This window comes from Phyllopteryx taeniolatus, chromosome 8 (assembly GCF_024500385.1).
Source record: "Phyllopteryx taeniolatus isolate TA_2022b chromosome 8, UOR_Ptae_1.2, whole genome shotgun sequence".
In the NCBI taxonomy this organism is placed as follows: Eukaryota; Metazoa; Chordata; class Actinopteri; order Syngnathiformes; family Syngnathidae; genus Phyllopteryx; species Phyllopteryx taeniolatus.
Window position 1 is genome coordinate 14457323 of NC_084509.1, and position 20056 is coordinate 14477378.

Genomic DNA, 20056 nt, shown 5'->3' on the forward strand with positions numbered 1-20056 from the left:
CCCGCAAATAAGATGAATTTGAGTCATTGTGATATCTTGCATGTCACTGATGTACCCTATAAATCATTTAGGAAACATTTTACAATTTAACCCTACTTACCAACTTAAGGAGTGGCTTCAGAACAACTCCGTGACTGTTATTGAATGGCCCAGCCAGAGCCCTGACTTAAACCCAATTGAGCCTCTGTGGATTGAGCCAACCTGACAGAACTGGAGAGGATCTGCAAGGAGGAATGGCAGAGGATGCCCAAATCCAGGTGTGAAAAACTTGTTGCATCATTCCCAAAAAGACTCATGGCTGTATTAGCTCAAATGGCTGCTTCTACTAAATACTGAGCAAAGGGTCTGAATACATATGGCTGTGTGATATTTAAGCTTTTATTTTTTAATAAATCTGCAAATTTTCAAAAATTCTGTTTTTTTTCTGTGAATATGGGGTGCTGTGTGTACTTTAATGAGGAAAAAATGAACTTAGATGATTTTAGCAAATGGCCGCAATATAACAAAGAGTGAAATATTTAAGGGGGTCTGAATACTTTCCGTACCCACTGTATATCTTGTGACACCAGTCTTTACCTGTGGTCTACGTTTGGCCACTAGATGACAGAAGAGTGCCCACTTATAATTGGATCACACCAGCAACTCACATGCATTGTTCTAACATGCTTGTTGAGGAGTATGAATGAGTATGCACGTTAAATGTTTTTTTCTTTGTAAATGTCACATTTTGCATTTGATTAAGTGTGTGTATACAGACGATCTTGCGTACACTTCTCAGTGTATCATTTTACCCCACCCAAACCAAATTAGCATCCTCCCTTTGGCCTTGTCATATCACATCTCACTGCTTATACTATATTTATGAGGAATTACACTGTCTACTCTGTTACATAATACCAGTATCACCCATTTCACTTTAGGGTTTGTGATTCATCACTATTTTTGTTCTAACCGTAATTACGTATCCGATATTGGACATTTTGTCCCGGCACAATCACAACCTTTAAATGACCTTTCAACGAGAAGGATTATCGGAAGAAAGAAATGTATAACGTGATTAACTTGGAGAGATATGATATTTTGTGCGGGTGAGTCTTTGGACATAAGCAACAGGGACAGCAGAGGAGTGACGTGATTTGTGGATAGTGTAACATGTCCCATCTCACCACAGGGCACACTGATGTGCCTTTTGTCATCTCTTTATTGTGAACAATGACACGTCTCACTTGAGCAGTTGAAGTTCTTCCCCATAGGTATCTGCAGTACCCACAATACACTTACGAATGAGACTAAAGTACTTTGACATGCAAGGGGAATTACCAAAAGGTTAGTCCTGGTTGGTTGTGTACTTTAGCTTTTGGCAAATATGATCATCTTACAGGTCTGCACAGTATTTCAGATAAAACCGCCATGCAAGTCTGTAAATCCCCACATAATGTTATTTTAGCTCTGGATGAGATGTTTTGCAATATTTTCTCCCAAAGCAAAATTTGATCTGAAACATAATTGTATCTCTCGAAATGAGCGGTTATGGACAGAATCAGACTCCTGCATTGCATCCATTTCTAAATGTAACATTATTTACCTCAGCCAGTCAAGAATTGGAACTTAACTGTCGTCACAAAACTGCAAAATAGATAAACAAACCTGAGGGGTGTGTGAGGATGCTCTCATCTGTGTTTGTGTGCATAAGGGTCTCTAATTAGCTGAGTGGAGGACTTGTGAGACACACCTTCGAGGTTTTGGGTGTCTCAAGGGTGTCTCATGCTATAAAAGTGATGTTCTATGACAGGTTCAGCAACAAACACCTGCTCAGGTACCAGAGAGGTAAGACATTCATTCATTTTATTTTTCAATAATTTTTCTTCTTTTCTATGATTATCCATTTTATTCTACTTGTCTATAATCGTCCATTAATATGAATAGATATGACACTTCATTTAATAATGTCATACTCGGGGTTGTTTCTAATATTTTGTACTTAAATAAGGTAACCAAAAAATTAAAAAAACACAGCTCAGTATGATGTCACTTTTTTCAATGAAGCATCTGGTAGGGTCATGTATCTATTCAGTTTGTTTTATTTTATAAATTAATATAACATTTCTAATGACATTTTCCCCGTTGCATGTAGCTAAGGTAACCAAATTATTTGACTCATTTGTCAGTAGTGTAATGAAGAGCAATTTGACACCACTGCAAATTGAAACCACAATGAGAAACAAAGTTTCAATAATAACATGATTTAAGATTATTTGGGCAAATTTTATTTTTTTCATCAAACTGGCAGCCCTTCGCATTAATCAGTACCCAAGAAGTAACTCTCAGTTTCAAAAAGGATGGTGACCCCTCTGCTGAACAACTTCTTTACTATTCCAAATAATATTGGTATGCATGACCTATGATACACTATGCATAAATCAGTAACATTGCTGTTGTAATGTTGTTCCTTCCCAGTGCACCAGATTGACTGAGATGCTGCATCCCAACAAGATGACTCTTGCTCCCCTTTGTCTTCCTCTGCTGGCCGCACTGCTGCAGCCCACCCTCTGCCGATACAACTGCTCTTCTGAGTATGACAGGATCCCAGGTAGGTTATTACTACTACAAAGTTAAAGTCAAAGTGACCTGTTACAAGTTTTGCTCTGACCAACCAATCAGAGTGCAGGAAAATGTGGACGTGATCAAATTGAACACTGATTGGTGAAAAACAAACAAACAAACAGTCCCATTGCTGAAAGTGGTGCATTGATTTATGAGTTTAATTATTATTATTATTTATTCATTTTTTTCAAAATGGCCGAACTATTGACTGTTACAAAACTGTAGTTGTTTGTTTACATTCAACAATCAGCTGCAGCCAACGTGGCCGACATCATACATGACAATTTCCGCATCCCTGAGCCCTCTTCCTGGTCAGTAGCAACTTCAATCATGTTCCCCTTTCTCATGTCAACGTCACACATGTAGACCAGTGATTCTCAAAGTATGGTTCAAATACCACTGGTGGTACATGGGCACTCTCTAGTGGTGTGCAAAAGAATTGCTGCCAAAGTACACTTCAGTTGTAACTTTTTCATTTGATTCATTTGCATATTTCATCTTTAATAGTAAAAGTTTTCTACACTTTTATTTTGGTATAGTTTTTTATGTAACTTTTATGTGCAATACATTCTCGTTGAATCGTTTTAATACAGTTTTCTTTTCCTACAGTGTTATGTTGAAACTGTGCATAATGTAATTTTATAAAACCTCTGTCTCGTTTTTTGATGAGCACTTGGGCCTACTACACTACTGTATATCAGAGCTAAGAATTTTTTTACACTGTACTTGGTGTCAAATGTTTGAGAACCACTGACGTTGAAACTCTGGACCTCCTGTATGCCAACGTTAAGGGCGCATATAGCTCTTCTTCTCTCCCCCCTCTGGGGAATCTGACTACAACTTGACACGACTTGAGACTGCCTACAGGTCGCTGGTGGAACAGCAGGCAACCAACACCCTTCTGTTGACCGCCTGCTGTTGCAATTTACATGTTCCTATCGTCAGGTTGGTCTAACGCACTGGTGTCAAACTGGTGGCCCGGGGGCCAGATCTGGCCCACCACATCATTTTATGTGGCCCGCGAAAACAAATCAAAATTGCTCATTGTGTTCTGGTGTAATACCATTGAGATATTTGCAAGCATTTTTTTTGTGACCAATCCCCCTTTGAAAAGAAATTTAATAGTTGAAAAACATGTTTTTATAGGCTTCTGATTTCAAAACTGGCTATTCCTCAATGTGTTGTGTATACTGTATGTAATTACAGTATAGGAAGTAATGTTTCATTTATATGGGTTCACAGTTATAGCGGCCCTCCGAGGGAAGTCATAACTACGATGTGGCCCGTGACAAAAATTAGTTTGACACCCCTGGTCTAACAACACAGTGGAGGTGGCTGCAGGGGAGTCTCGATGTCACCAACTGGTTTTAAATGTTTCTAAAGATTGTATTTATTATTATTATTGTGATGGTCATCACGATGATGATGATGATGATTATTATCATTTGTGTTATATGTTTCATGCTCTATTCCACTATAACAATTGTTCCTAATAATCCTTATCATGCTTATGAAGACAGCTCAGACTTGACAGTGGACTGCGGCACCGCCACGATCACGCTGGAAATCAACCTGTGCACAGCTCAGTGGGCGGGGTTCAACTTGTCTAATATGGCACTAAACGGGGAGCACAATGTCACAGAGTGCCAGGGCTCCATTGCCTCCAGCGAGGACCCTCCCATCATCCGCTACCAGCTTCCGGTCAACCACAGCGATGAAAACCCCTGTCGACAGTCCCTCCAGGTCAGAACCATGCCTGGTGGAAGAAGAACTGAATGATGCAGTAGTCAGTCTGTATTAGACATAAAACAATCTGCTGCATCAGGCGGCACAGGAGATTGTTCCAACATGTTTTTTGATTGATATATGATGATTTGCTACAGAGTAGTGAATCATCTGCAGAATCATCTGTTTTTAAACCCATTTTTTATTTTAACAATTTTAAATGAGAAGTCATACAAAACTGGCAGCACAGTGGATTAGTTTCAGGTTAAATAATGACTCGAAATTGTCCACAGGTGTGAATGTGAGTGTGACTGGCTCTTTGTCTATTTGTGCCCTGCGATTGACTGGCGACCAGTCAGTGTGTACGCCGCCTCACGCTGGATGAAAGTTGTTCAAAACAATAGTAGTGACAAATGTGCTTATCTTATTAACAATTAATCTGCAAATGATTTCTGAAAAAAATATAGAAATAAAATGAATAAAACAAGCAAAAAAAAACAATAAAAATAAAACAAATGAACTAAAATGTATCATAATTACAATATTTCTTCCACAATATTTCTTTTAAATAATAAACTAAAATAAATAATAATATACCATTGCTAATGTCTGATTTTTTAAATGTTCAATTCTTTTGTTAGTTGAGTTTATGTTTTCATGAATTATCATTCATGATGGAAGTTTCTGAATCCATTTGATTTTGTAAAGATATTTTCCCAAAATAATAACTTTCATATTTATTGCGTTTTTGTCATGTCTGCTTAGAAGAATTATCCTCATTATCTCAATTGTGTTTGTAATTTCCTTGTTGTGTTGTTTTAATTAAATAAGTTTTTCTTAGCATTCAAACAGCCGAGTGCAGTTTTTCCCAATCTTTATTTATTTAAATGTATTTTATTTTATTATTTACATTATTCATTGATTTATTGATTTATTTAAGGACATTTAATTGTTCTGCCTGTCGCTATATCGCCGACATCGATAGATGAACAAAGCTATATTGTACATAGTAAACTAGAAGGTGCAATTCCTGGAGAAATTGCGCGTGAATGCTGCAAAGCTGATTGCAATCATGCGCTTGAATGAGCTGAACGCATAGAAGTTGGAACGGTGGGAATCGGTTGAGAAATAAGGAAACTATAGCTAAAAATGTAGAATTTGTGGCTAAAATGCGGGTATTTCAGTGATGGACAGTGTAGAATGTGGGTAGTGTGGGAATGTGGGGAATATGGAAAACATGTAGTAAGTGGAATGGTTTGAATTGGTGAAGAAATGTGGAAGCAGGGGGGAACAAGGCAGAATAGAGTGGAATGACGGAGAATGTGGGTGTTTTAACATAATAAAATGTGAAATGTGGGTGTAAAATGTGGACTGTTGGGAATACGGGAATGTGTTTGAAGAAGTTCTGAATGAGCTGAAAAAAAGTGAAAGAGAATGATGTGAAAGTATTTTGTTGAAAGTGTCATTGGAAATGAATGGGAATTATTTGGGTGTAAAATGTGGAATTGTGGGTAATGTGAAAATGTTGCGGCTTAGATGAGTAATAGCTCGCGTCGCGTGAATTTTTCAAACACGTCGAAGTTGGAACGGAGTGAATCGAATGTAAAATGCCAAAGGAGAAGCCCGTCAACAAACACGGCGGAATAATAAAAATAAAGATAAAAATAAAGGTAGAATAACATAATTATTTTCAGACCAATTCGGTGAAATTACATAATTTTTTGGACGAAAGTGATTGGTGTTCCACTAGCTTTTTAATTGAATGACGTTTTAAATCCACCTTAATGATGACTTGGCTTTGTGTGTGGTCTTGTTAAGATTGTGGATGAGACCCCTGACCCCACAGGTCCCTTCAGCAACTTCCTCAACATCCAGTCGGTCATCATCACGGGCTTCATCGACACCCCCAGATCAGAGCAAGGGGTGATAAGCTACTCCACGGACCTCTACTATCACTTCTCCTGCCGCTATCCCTTGGAGTACCTGCTCAACAACACGCAGATCGTGGCGTGAGTAACCATGGTAACTACTAATTTAGGGCCTGATTTACTAAGGTTTGCTCGTGCAAAAACGGGCAAGACATCAGTGCTTACGCAAACCGATATGGAAGCTGATCTACAAACGGGGTGCACCCAGGGTAGCATCTGCCAAACCGGCAACATTGACACAGTTCATTTTGTGTGTTGTGGTAGGAGTATATGCAAATAAATTTAGCATGCGCAATGTGATTTATCAAACCTGAGATGAATTGCAATGGCCGATTTTGCTTCTTTAAATATCGCAAACCAGCTTGGTTTAACGACGACTGTGGTTATTGTGGCGAGGAAGCGACGGTGAGAACGGAAATTTTCCGCTTCTGTTAAAATTTTTTGAAATGTCAGAAACAAACATTACCACGACATATCGTCTATTGGGTCTTCTAAATGATCTCAAGGCTGACTTGGAGTCAGTCACAAGAAGGAGTCATGCCATATCACCTGGCACAACAACTTCAACTTTGCATTTCCGTGCATCTGATTCATTTCACTCTCTCCCAAAGCTTTTTTTTTTCAGTTGCGCTGTCCCAAATTTTAAATGCAATGTTACGCAGGAAATGCAGATGCATTCAGTTCCCATGCACTCAGAACGAGTTAAAGCAAACAAAATATGGCCTTCCCAAATTATTGGACCAATATATTCATTTTCTGTAATTAAGCAATATGTAATTTTGTCTCTTCCACTAACACTTCCATTTCTATTATTTTTCAAATTTAAAAATTTCCATAATAAAAACCACCAGAGTTACCTAGAACTCAAAACCTTCTTTGAACTACGGCAATCTCCACCACTTTTACACCTGTTGCCAGCAGCGCACGCAATCAGTTAGAGTGAGTGAACACGCGATTTAGCGGCCACTATCTGGGAGCTTAGTAAATCAGGCCCTTAGGTCAAACAGATATTTCTTCTTAAGGCATTTTCACACTGCACTTAGCAAGGCGCAGCGCGCCGTTGAGGCGAGGGCGCAAGGACAGAATGCCACGTTGCATCATGGTGCAACATGCAAATTGGGTGTTCGCCGTGACGTGCCCTTGGCATCGCAGTGACATCACAAGGGGCAATCCAATAGTAGAAGGGCTTGCGGAGAAATTTCAGAGCGGTAACAGCAATAGACTAACCAGCGTGAAAAGCCTCTCTGTTACTTATTGGTTGACTGCTACACAAGCACTCGCAAATGTCGGCAAGTTTGGGCACTGACCCGCGGAGAATACCAAGAAAAACAAGTGCAGTGTGAAGAGGCCTTTATGCTTCTTGATTGATTTATCTGCCCTTTCTTTTCTGTGTTTGATTTTTAGTTCCTCTGTGTCTGTGGCAACGAGTCACAACAATGGAAGCTTCATTGACATGTTAAAAATGAGTGTTTATAATGTAAGTAATCATAGACATTGGACACATTTGAAAGTCTAGGCCAGCCAAGAGTGGATGTGTTGTACAGTGTGTCACCATTAAAGAATGCAAAATTAATCTCGGTTTGGTTTATTCTGCCTTTGCATCCATCTGCAGGACTCAAGCTATGGCTATCCGCTAGTTGTCCCTTCATCAGGGCTGCAGCTGCGAACGAAAGTCTATGTGGAAGTAAAGGCCGTGAACCTGACTGGAAAGTAGGCCAAAAAGCTCATAAATGATCGAAAAACAAATATTGAAACACAGTACAGTCGGATGCGCTGTATTCCTTGGGAAAACGCCAACTCATTGCACTACTGACCTGTTCACAACAGCTTCCATGTGCTGCTGGATCATTGCTTCGGAACTCCCACCGCTTACAATGTGTCGCACACCGAGCAGCACAACTTCTTCACCGGGTACGATGGCACGAAACACATGTACTGTATGGATGGCTTCATGGACTCACATTTGCTACTGCTGCAGAATCTAATGAGATCTGATTCATGAACACGTTCATCAAGGCAATTTTTGATGCCGCTCTTGAATGTTCTATGATTGTGCAATCGAATGAAGTGTCCACTCTGTGAATAATGGACGTATAGTGTCATGCGGTGATTCCCAACCACTGTGTTGTAGCGCATTAGTCTGCGGTGAGAGATCACCAGGTGTGCCATGGCAAAATTTTCAATTTCACTTTAAAGGTCAGGTATTTTTTTTTTACTACAAATAATGCACAGTGGTACCTTGACTTATGATTTTAATTTGTTCTGTGAACAAGCTCATGAGTCAAATTACTCATGCAGTGTTGCCTTGAGATGCGAGTTTAATTTCTTACATGACCACACTCACATGAGTTGAAATGCCATTAATCTGTCCCTGAAAAACCCAACATTTAAAAAAAATATATTTTTTTACTCAGGAAAATAGCACTCGTGTATTGCACTTCATCAAAACATATACTAATAATCTAAAAAAATAGAATATGAATAATTCAGCGACACGGTGGCCAACTGGTTAGCACATCCGCCGTGCCTGTGCGGGTTTTCTCCGGGTACTCCGGTTTCCTCCCACCTCCCAAAAACCTGCATGACAGGTTGATTGAAGACTCTAAATTGCCCGTAGGTGTGAATGTGAGTGCGAATGATTGTTTGTTTGTGCCCTGCGATTGGCTGGCGACCAGTTCAGGGCGTACCCGCCTCTCGCCCAGAGTTAGCTGGGCGAGAGGCTCCAGCATGGCCACGACCCTAGCGAGGATAAGTGGTACGGAGAATGGATGGATGGATGGATGGATGTTTTTCCCCTTAAGTTCTGGCATTTTCCTTGCTCTACTCTTTCCTTGTTTGGTCGCTGTTTGTCTGAAATTTGATTGCTCATCTCCCTAAATGTTTGTTCTTTTCTTTTGTACTTTGTTTTACTTACTCCTCGGTAGCATGCCCGCGACCCTACTGAGGATAAGCGGTATGGAAAATGGATGGATGGATGTATCGTAATTAATTTGTTGTGTCTCTTTGGTGTGCATGCCTTGGCCACAGGGGGGCAGTATAAGCAGCAGCAGTAGTAGTAGTAGTAGAAGTAAACGAAGAGTGTTCTTTTTCAACGTACTGTTGCAGATACACACACACACACACACTGAAATAAGTATTTAACACGTCACGTCACAATTTTTCTCACTAAATATACTTCCAAAGGTGCTATTGACCTGAAAATTTCACCAGACGTTGGGAACAACGCAAGTAATCCATATGTGAAATTAGATGATTTATTTTGCCATTGATGAGGTCACTGACACCAAATAGGCATCGTATCTCAGATTTGTGTTTGTGATTTAAAGCAAAAAAATTGCATGTATCTCGAAAAACTCGTAAGTCGGGTCAATCGTATGTCAAGGCACTACTGTATAAAGTATGTAAACTGTAAATACTTGCTCCCCACTAGGTGTTCAGTGGATAACAGGGCGACGATAGATACCAACGGACATTACAAGTTTGCCCGCTTTGCCTTTGAGGCCTTCCGCTTCGTTCAACACCGCGAGCAGGCCAAGTCCAGCATCTACCTGCACTGCATTCTCCGACTGTGTGAGCCCACCAAATGTCAAGAACTCTTGAACGTGAGTAGAAAAAGTTTAGTATCCGTTTTTACTTTAGGCAGCATGGAGATGTGTGTGGGACCTGTGTTTAGAGTTCAATGATAATGCTTAATTCCTAATAGTGAAATTCTGGCATAAGGTGGGAAATATGGTGCTGATCCACACTCTGATTGCCTGGCCTTGGTGGAGGGCAACACCATCGACAAAGTGGTTAGCACATCCGCCTCACAGTTCTGAGGTCCACGGTTTGACTATCAGCTCCGGCCTTCCTGTGCTTGTGTGGGTTTCCTCTGGGTACTCTGGTTTCCTCCTGTAGGTTAATTGAAGACTCTATAGGTAATAATGTGAGTGCAAATGATTTTTTTTTTTCTATTTATGCCCTGCCATTGACTGCCGACCAGTCCAGGAAGGCTCCGTCCTATTGAGCAGTTGTATTTGTGTTTTAGTTCGACATAAACATTTATTTGTGCTTTATTTTTTTAAATTGTAAACTTCACTGAAATTCTTATTCATTCATATAAGATTATGTCAAACTAAATATATTGACACGTGGGCTACTGTAATTCTTCAGGCTTGTAACAACAGAAAAAAAAGATCCCTGACACCTTTCGGACAGGAGGGCAGCGACTCAGCCACTCTTTCAATTGGACCGCTGTACACCACCAGAGAAGGTTGGACCCACCGGCCGCCGCTTGTCTACTATAACAGTGATAGATATTTGACTTTTTACCCCCCCTTTCTTTCCTTCTTTGTCCACTTACAGACAGGCCTGTAGCAGAACCCTACAGTGAGTATATGTTGCGAGTAGATTTAAATGTACACAAGTTGAAAAACAAGTTCCAATGTCGTTGGAAAGTTGTGTAAATCATAAATAAAAACAGAATACAATGGTTTACAAACTTTTTCAACCAACATTCAACTGAATACCCCACAAAGACGATATTTAATGTTCAAAGTGATAAACTTGATTACTTTTTTTCCAAATATTCACTCATTTTGAATTTGATGCCTGCAACACATTCCAAATGAACTGGGCCAGGGGCATGTTTATCACTGTGTTGCATCATCTTGCTTGATGTACAGCTTTAGTTGGTCAGCAGCCCGGGCGGGGACTCAGTTGTCTCTTTTACTACGAGGACACACTATTGTAAAACGTGCTGAATGCGGCTTGGCATTGTCCTGCTTAAATAAGCAGGGATGTCTCTGAAAAAGACGTTGCTTGGATGGCAGCATATGTTGCTCCAAAACCTGTATGTACCTTTCAGAATTAAAGTGGCACTAAGCAGGCCCCAAAAAATGGCATGTAAATTTGACACACCACAGAGAAGAGTAATGTTAAGAAGCCTACCAAATTTGAATGAATTCAAAAAAATCGCTGTGGGAGGGAACTCGCGCTAGAAAGTATAAGCCCCGTGTTTCAGCCCCACCCACAAAATCAGCAAAATTCAAACGGTGAAAAAGATGCTGAAGCTATATCTCAACAATTCAGAACTATATTGTTCTGAATTGTCTTTGCATATGTTTTCAGCACTTATCTTCAAACATATTTGATGTATTTAGAAACAAAACACAGATATCTGCTTAGAACCTCTTTAACGGTGCCTTCACAGATGTAGAAGTTATCCATGCCATGGGCAGTAGAACACCCCCATACCATCGCAGATGTTGGCTTTTGATCTTTGCGCTGATAGCAATCTGGATGGTCCTTTTACTCTTTGGCCAGAGGGACACGACCCACATGATTTCCAAATACACTTTGAAATGTGGACTCGTCAGACCACAGCGCACTTTTCCATTTTGCGTCAGTCCATCTCAGATGAGTTTGGGCACAGGGAAGTCGGTGGCGTTTCTGGCTTTCGCTTTGCATGGTAGCGTTTTAACTTGCATTTGTGGATGTAGCGAAAAACTGCGTTAACTGACAATGGTTTCCTGAAGTGTTTGTGACCCCACGTGGCAATATCCTTTATATATTGATGCCGTTTTTTTAAATGCAGTGGCGCCTGAGGGATCAAAGGTCACAGGCATTCAAAGTTGTTTTTTTCAGCCTTAGCTGATTATGTCCAATTTTTTCCAGATTCTCTGATGATATTATGTAGATGATGAAATCCCTAAATTCCTTGCAATTGTACATTGAGAAACATTATTCTTAAACAGACTATTTGCTCAAGCAGTTGTCCACAAAGTAGTGAAACTCACCCCCTCCTTGCTTGTGTACAACTGAGCCTTTCGGGGATGCTCCTTTTATACCCAATCATGACACTCACCTGTTTCCAATTAACCTGTTTACCTGTGGAATGTTCCAAACAGATGTTTTTAGAGCATTCCTCAACTTTCCCAGTCTTTTATTGCCCCTGTCCCAGCTTTTTTGGAACGTTTTTCAGGCATCAAATTAAAAATGAGAGAATATTCCCAAAAAAACAAAAAACAAAACAAAACAAAAAAACAATAACGTTAATCAGTTTGAACATTATATATTTTGTCTTTGTAGTGTATTCAATTGAATATAGGCTCAAAGGGATTGGCAATTCATTATATTCTGTTTTTATTTGTTTGTGTGTGTTCACTGTGATGGGTAAAATGCAGAGAACAAATTTTGTGTGCATGCATGCATGTCCATGACAATAAAGATCATTCTTCTTCTTCTTCTTACACAACATCCCTACTTGGGGTTTGTACATACATTTACGAGCTAGCCAAACTTTAATGATCTACTGTATACCATTAGGTGATAATGTGGTGTCACAGAAGGATGACCTGAATGTGGCGGGCCTGGTGGTCGGTGTGGTGTTTGCCTCGGCCGCGTCCGCTCTGCTGGTTCTTGGCAGCTGGTTCATACTGAAGAAGTTTTGCTGGGCAGGTCACTTACCTCATGCCTTCAACTGACACTGATGGTTTAGTTCATATTTACAACACAAGACATACTGAACCAATTTAAAAAAATCATACATATATGTCAGAAATTTTTATCTATATTACAGATTATTTTCAACCATACGGTTTGTACAAAATGCATATTTTTTAAAAGATTGGTCTTTTTTTCCAATGCATTTCAAAATATACATTCTGCGCTATTTAGCACGGTCGTAGAGATTTGCCAGAACATGCTACTATATAATCAGATAATTAGGTCTTTGTCTTTCGACATTGTGAAGCACCACATGACTCATTATACAAAGTTGTTTTTAAATTACATTAAAAAAGTGTATTTAAACATGGTGAAGCAGCATGTCTCTCATTAAATCATTTTTTAATAAATTTTGAAAATTGTCTTTTGACATGGTGAAGCAGCACGTGGCTCATTATCCAAGGTCACTTCCTAATTAATATTCATTATTAATTTTTTATATATTTTTTTTAAACCAGAACTGGGTACTAAATGTGATGAAATGGTCATGGTAATGTTTTTGTTTTTAGACATGGTGAAGCAGCATTGTGGTTCATCATCCAAGGTTACTTTGGAACCCCCATTCCATGTAACTGTGTGTTTGTAATGATGAGGCATCTCAATAGTTTGTGTGATAGAGCAAATGACATGTTTGTCAGAAGATCTTGTGTACTATACTTCACTCTATGCCTTTGCACGGGACAATATCTCCTTTTTTGCAAGATTAAAATTAATCAACAACTGAGTTTTCACGCATTTATTTACAGTAATATAGAAAATATTTCACAACATTTACTGACATACCAAAAAAGTTTGTTCTTTACTCTTTGGTCCAGGTATATTTTACATAATAAAACAATACAAACGTCAATAAATTGCTATGTTTTGACATAACACATGTCTACATGTTTGCTATATGCTGCCTAAACTCACAAGGATTTAGTATAAAATGGTACAAAAAACATGAAGAAAAATAATAATTCATAAAATATGTAATTGTAAAGCTGCTAAGGCATGGCTTCCAAAACCTTTTAAGCTCCCGACCCATTTTCCATCCATCCATTTTCAACACCGCTTATCCTGGTTAGGGTCGCCCTGAACTGGTCGCCAGTCAGTCGCAGGGCACATATAGACACGGACAACCATTCACACTAACATTCACACCGTCACTGAGTGGGAACTGAACCCACGCTGCCTGCACCAAAGCCAGGCGAGTGTACCACTACACCATCAGTGACGCTCCCGACCCATATTAGAAATTTATTACCAAAAAAAAAAACATCATGTAATGTCATAATATTCACGAAGGCATGACTTAACTATAGACAGCAATCAAAAATCCATCTGTGCCTTTTTAATTTTGAGAAACTCTGGGTTAGGGTATATTGTTTGAATAACTAACTAAAAAATACACAAAAATACTAACATTTTTTCAATTAAATTTGTGAAATATGCCACTTTATTTATTTATTAATTTTTCTCTGTATGCAGGAAAATACTACTACATTCAACTTCAGTTTAGGGGATATTATTTGAATAACTAACTAAAAAAGTAAAAACTACATTTCTGAAATATGTATGCAGGAAAATGCTACTAAATTCTTGTGAGGACACACACAGTGAAATAGAATACAAATATGATAAGATGTGTCAGAGAAGCTCCAGGACTGTTGTCACAAACTACAAGTTTTCTCCTTCATTGTGGGCCAGATGATCAACCAGGGCAGCTACAAAGAGATCCTGCGATGTTTGCTTCGTTGAGTGCGCGAGAAGAGTCAAGAATTGTAGCAGGACGACTTGTGGCTGCTTCACCATGACAATGCGCCCGCTCACAATGCCTTGAACATCTGACAGTTGCTGACCAAGTTCCAGGGGTCATAAAGGGGGACTGGTTTTAAAGGCGTGGATGATGTCAAGATGGCATGGATGACAGAGCTGCGCAGGATCTCGGAAGAATCCTACCAGGAGTGTATGAAGGTGTGGCAGAGAAGACTGTGAACGCGCGTCAGACTACAGAGGAATTACTTCGAAGAAGGAAACTTAGTTAGTTTATTAGTTTGGATTTGAAATACTTCTTTTGTGACACCAGTCCTGGAACCTTTCTAACACACCTAGTACACTTTATCACTATGTACGGGTTCAGCACTATGTTGTGAGCCAACAATGTGCTGAACAACAAATTGTTAAGTGATGGTGTCTCAGGTGATAGTTGCGATAGTGACTTGTGTCACTGCACTGAATGCAGAATGTCCTGGATGAGAGCAGACAGTTTGATGAAGAAGTCCTCCTTCAACGAGCCACCAGAGTGTTCAGAATAGGAAGAAATGGACTGGACTTCCAGCTCCTCCTCCATTCCCGTGAATAGAGTCTCAATCCTGGCCTGGAAGTCTTGGTGCTGCTGCGCTGCATTTTGGCAGAAGTGTTCCACCATGGCACTGAGAGGCTGCGCAGTTTCCAACTGATCAGCGAGCTGTACTTTAAGAGTCTCCAAACTATTCTGTGCCTCCGCCTTCAGTGACGTCACTTCCCGTCCTAGCCTAGAGCTAAATCGCTGCCAGATTCCCGCGTTTGCTGCCTCTGCCTCACTCATCTCCCTCAGGCGTTCCGTCACCTCTCTGGTTTTAGCCATGAAGTCAGCCAGGATATCAGTTAGATTGGAGCCGCTCCGTTCCAAAGTTTGCGTCATCCAGTGGTGGACAACCAGACCCTGCCGGGCCTCTGCTGCATCCGGACCGTGGAGGTACAGCCTGAGCTGGTGGCATAAGCTGTGGGTATTGTTGTGGAGTTGCAGGGTGAACGGGCCCAAGTGTTCCCTCATGCTGGCCAGCGCGGAAGCGAGGTGAGCCGGGGATGGGGCCAGCCTCTCCCTCAGCTCGGCCAGCTCCTGACGCAGACGCGCGCGCAGGCGCTCCGACTCCACGAGGATCTTGCGCTGCATCTGTTCCGACACTGGGTTCTTTTTGTACTCATCTTCGTGGTTGTAGAGGCCGCTGTCATCTATGAGGCTCTTGTAGATCTTACTGTGGGACAAACCACTCTGTTTCAGTATGTGTTTATGGATGGGCAATAATTGCTGTAAAATTCAGACTATAAACAGCAACTGTTTTCTGCTGTGGCTTCAACGGCGCTGCTTGTTTTCGTAATTTTCTATGTTTACACTTCTATTACGACCAGTCCTAATTGCCCCAAATGTAGTGCACCATGGGATTTGGGGCCTTTTTTCTCTCATGGTCTTTCGCAATAGGAGTAGGGTGGCACTACAGTTCGGTCCACAGTTTACCACTGATGCCAGTACGTTTCCTCATAAATTGCCACATTCTTTCAAGGTTTTCTACCGATGAAATGTGGACGCCGGGCAGCTTTGTAGCATGTTTGTGGCCCCAGGAGAGTGGAATCAAGCTCTCCTGCCGGGCTTGACTCCAGAGTTGACATCAGAGCAGATCTCGCTAGGCATCTATGGCAATCAAGGCCTATCATGTTTGCCCATCATGTCCCCCTGCATTTTCTATGCAAGCTCCACGAGCCTTCAAAAATTCTCTGACTAATCTAAAAAACAGGATAAACTATAGTTTTTCAGTTGTTAACATTAGCTAAGCTGTTACAACGTATCCAGGTGCTCATTAAAATTGATATTGTATAACTATTCGACCATAGCAATTGGACCACTGAGAACCAAAATGTTGGTAATTTTTAATCTATGGTCAGAAATGAATAAAGGCATACTTTTCAGATTAGAAAAAAAAACAAAACAACAAGGTTTAGTGTCAATTTTGACATATAGGGGACCATCCATGATTCAACAGTGTAACAGCTGGGCCAACTCCCATTTAACCAGGCTTCACCACCTGCAGCACAGTGGCGGTTGTAGCCCGTTTTTAGTGAGGCGGCGTGGGGTGGGGGCGGTATTGCCGGAATAGAATCGTCGACGGAGTGGGGGCTGTGGGGTGGATGGTGGGGTTGCGTTGGTGGTTGGAGGTTCATATTGAAATTCTTTACAGACTAGTCCACTCACATATGATACATCCAGTCAACAGGGAGGTGCAGATCGATCTTTTTGACAGACTAGTTCATTCATTCTTTCATTTTCCGTACCGCTTATTCTCACTAGGGTCGCGGGCGTACTAGAGCCTATCCTGGCTATCCTCGGGCGAGAGGCGGTGTACACCCTGAACTGGTGCCCAGCCAATCGCAGGGCACATAGAAACAAACAACCATTTTCACTCACATTCACATCTATGGGCAATTTAGAATCTTAAATTAACCTACCATGCATGTTTTTGGGATGTGGGAGGAAACCAGAGTACCCGGAGAAAACCCATGCACGGGGAGAACATGCAAACTCCAAACAGGCCAGGCCGGATTTGAACTCTGGTCCTCAGAAGTGTGAGGCAGAAATGCTAACCAGTTGTACACCGTGCCGCCAGACTAGTTCAGACACATCATATCCATTTAGGTCTGGGGGGGGGCACTAACACAGTGTTACACAAGTACACCCAATAGACCGGACAGATTTGAAGGTATAATGCCCTCAATGAGGTAAACTTACTCCGCTTCTTTTGTGAGTTTTGACTTGGCATGAGCATCATTGGCCTTGGAATCAGTCCAGCTCGCCTCCCTGGTGTCACGATGGGGCGGGTAAGCTTCTAGAAAATTAATTCATGTTGTTTTTGTGAATGTGCTAGAGATATTTATCAGAACACGGCATTAGCGTGTAACGATTATATAAAATGCATGCAAAATACACTATATTAAGGGTTATTTCGGGGAAGTACCTGAAAGTGCCAAGTTTGCAAAGGCACAAATGGTGAAGATCACTTTTCCTGAATGCATGTTTTCTTTTCTGCAGAGGATAGAATACATTAACTCCATGACTGTGCTGTGAAAATTGCCATTTATTTTCTTCGTACATTCTGTATTGTTAATCAAAGAAAGGCAGAGAAACAGTTGGTGGTCATTACCTGAGCTTCGGTGGTCTATAGAGTGACTTCTCCCCACAGTCCGCTTTTTGAAGGGCCGTGTTATCAGCTTGTGTCAACAGTCAACATGTGGAGAGTCACACAGATGACAGAGAACAACACACACATACACACACACACACACACACACGAACACACGTTGCACACAGATGAACCATTCTAAACTTTAATTTTATGGACAGATATTCAATGAGGTCACACCATTTTCAGATAAAAAATCCTTAAATTCTATGATAAGCGTGAAGATAAAACAAGAATTTTGCAAATCTAATGTTATGTAATGACTACACAACTATTGTCCATTTCATTATGTACGAATGAGATGGAAGTTGAGTGCAGTAGGTTCAACAATAAGTTGTCCGCAGTCAGGTTTTGTACACTAAAAGGCATCATGCATTTGTTCAACTGTATCCCCCCCCCCCCCCCCCCCCCCGTTTCACGTTTTTTTTTTCTCTTCGATGGAAGGGTTCTCCCTGTAGCAAATATTAAAGTCCAGTTCATTGAATCTTTCTTACTGGAAATTAGTCCATCCCTCCATTTTCTATTGTGCATTGTCCTCATGAGGGTCATGGGTGACCTGGAGCCTATCCCAGCAGAATTATGCTGAGAAGCAGGGTACACCCTGAACTGGAACTGAACCCAATCAATTATAGGGCACATATTAAACAAACAAGGAGTCACACTCACATTCATACTGATGGAAAATTCGAAGTCTTCAATTGACCTTACATGCATGTTTGGAACTGTGGGAGGAAGTGGGAACACTGAGAAAAAACCTGTGCAAGCACGGGGAGAACACAGAAAATGTGTTTTGAATCCTGAAACTTAGAACTGTGAGACTGCTGTTCTGACCACAAGGCTATTGCACTGCAGTTCAGGTGAGTAGATTTGCTTTAGTTATTATTATTGTGATTATTATGATGATGATTATTATTATTACAATTTATAGTTGCACTCCAGTATTTTTCAAAATATTAGCTAAATCTTCCCATCCATCTAAACAGGGATCCAGACATCTTTTACTTTTTATTGATTGATTGATTGATTTTTTATATCATAGTGGCCCCTAACAAAAATTGTAGGGGCACAAGCAGAACATTTTGAAGCATAGACTGTAAAGGTAGTTGCAAAATAAATATTCACATTTCTTCCCATTTTCATTGTTTTGTCGATAATTTGCAGCCTGAAAATACATCTTTTTCTGCCTTTTTTTGCCTTGACCATTTCCTCACAGAATGAGTGCAACTCATTATCAGTATTTGTCTCCTCTGGCACATGAAGGGTTCTATTTTCATAAACGGCGCATCTTTGGTGGGGTACAAATGTTGATGTATCCTGACTTTCATGTCAGCACAAGGCTCGCTGTGCCAGTTTCACAGTGCCAAGCTGGGTGCGCCCTGGCCAGGTCACAATTTGATGGCAGAAAGTCGGTCTAAACTTACACCTGTTCAGAACACATCTAAAGGCTTCTTTATACTCGTGCGGGCGGCGACTGGGCTGATGTCACTGTGGCTATCCCGCACGCAATTTGCCTTTATACTCGAGCGCAACCCACGCGCGTTGTTTTGAAAATGTGCTCCAGTTCTCCACCACAGGGTGGAGTTCCTTCTGCATTTTATAGCCATTTCCGGTAGTTGTTTTTACTTTACTTTCCAGAAAAAGGAAGAAAGCAACAACAATGGCGATCGTGGAACAGTGTCTGCTAGAACAAATGGACAGAGATGACCAGATGATACGTTTATTTATACTGCAAAATCGATCAAGAAGGCGGCGGCGTAGGTGGTATGTGGAACCAAGGGGAAAGCCGAGTACGTCATCACAGCATGTGACTAAAACGGACCAATCACGAGAGATGATCTCCGCGGCATTCTACGCCGTGTGCGCGTCAAGTGCCACATAGGGACCCGCGCGGCCCAATGTGGCGGTCACATGATGCGTTGACCGCACGAGCGCGGGAGTATAAAGAGGCCTTAAGTGCTGGCTCAAGGTAGACCGCTGGTCTAACGTGATTATGGTGAATTTGATCAGGACACTGGCAGACAGATACTGAGGTCCACTGACATACATTTAAGTTGCCAGCGGTCATTCTGTATTTAATGAGGGTACCCGCTCGCATTGTCTGTTGCCACACTGTCCAAGAGCAGTGACAATGCTCCACTCACATACGCATAGCTGCGATTACACCTTTTCCACACAGAGAGGTCTCTGTCAAGACTGGCAGTACCGCATTTAAAGGAAATGAGAGGAGCCCCTTTGATTGTTGGCTGTAAACACACCCACAGTGTCGCAGCCCATCCACTCTCGTATCTCCCGGGCTACAAAATCACAAACACCGATCTAACCCGCCCCTGGTGTACA

General features: G+C 41.1%; 2 protein-coding genes across 2 annotated transcripts; one reads left to right on the top strand and one right to left on the bottom strand.

The window, feature by feature from the left end:
• The first annotated feature begins 1607 nt into the window (after positions 1-1607).
• LOC133482184 (zona pellucida-like domain-containing protein 1) lies at positions 1608-13321 on the top strand. Its single transcript, XM_061782006.1, has 11 exons — positions 1608-1827; positions 2458-2590; positions 4121-4347; positions 6148-6338; positions 7662-7734; positions 7870-7967; positions 8085-8168; positions 9688-9859; positions 10410-10509; positions 10602-10625; positions 12564-13321. Exons 1-11 carry the CDS (start codon positions 1786-1788, stop codon positions 12719-12721), a joined length of 1302 nt encoding a protein of 433 aa, XP_061637990.1. The 5' UTR covers positions 1608-1785; the 3' UTR covers positions 12722-13321.
• Positions 13322-13464: 143 nt separating this feature from the next.
• zgc:162608 (uncharacterized protein LOC100037332 homolog) lies at positions 13465-17743 on the bottom strand. The gene is made up of 4 exons (XM_061782007.1): positions 17681-17743; positions 17495-17562; positions 17269-17365; positions 13465-15742 (listed from the first exon to the last, which is right to left on the bottom strand). Exons 2-4 carry the CDS (start codon positions 17550-17552, stop codon positions 14950-14952), a joined length of 948 nt encoding a protein of 315 aa, XP_061637991.1. The 5' UTR covers positions 17553-17562; positions 17681-17743; the 3' UTR covers positions 13465-14949.
• Between the last annotated feature and the right edge of the window lie 2313 nt (positions 17744-20056).

Excerpts from the sequence above, each read along its gene's own strand:
- LOC133482184 (XM_061782006.1), top strand. The coding sequence starts at position 1,786 with ATGACAGGTTCAGCAACAAACACCTGCTCAGGTACCAGAGAG. Across the intron at positions 10,510-10,601 it reads GCTGTACACCACCAGAGAAG|ACAGGCCTGTAGCAGAACCC; the intron begins GTTGGACCCACC and ends GTCCACTTACAG. Across the intron at positions 10,626-12,563 it reads GCCTGTAGCAGAACCCTACA|GTGATAATGTGGTGTCACAG; the intron begins GTGAGTATATGT and ends GTATACCATTAG.
- zgc:162608 (XM_061782007.1), bottom strand. The coding sequence starts at position 17,552 with ATGCATTCAGGAAAAGTGATCTTCACCATTTGTGCCTTTGCAAACTTG. Across the intron at positions 17,366-17,494 it reads TGCAAACTTGGCACTTTCAG|AAGCTTACCCGCCCCATCGT; the intron begins GTACTTCCCCGA and ends TTAATTTTCTAG. Across the intron at positions 15,743-17,268 it reads AAACTCACAAAAGAAGCGGA|TAAGATCTACAAGAGCCTCA; the intron begins GTAAGTTTACCT and ends TTTGTCCCACAG.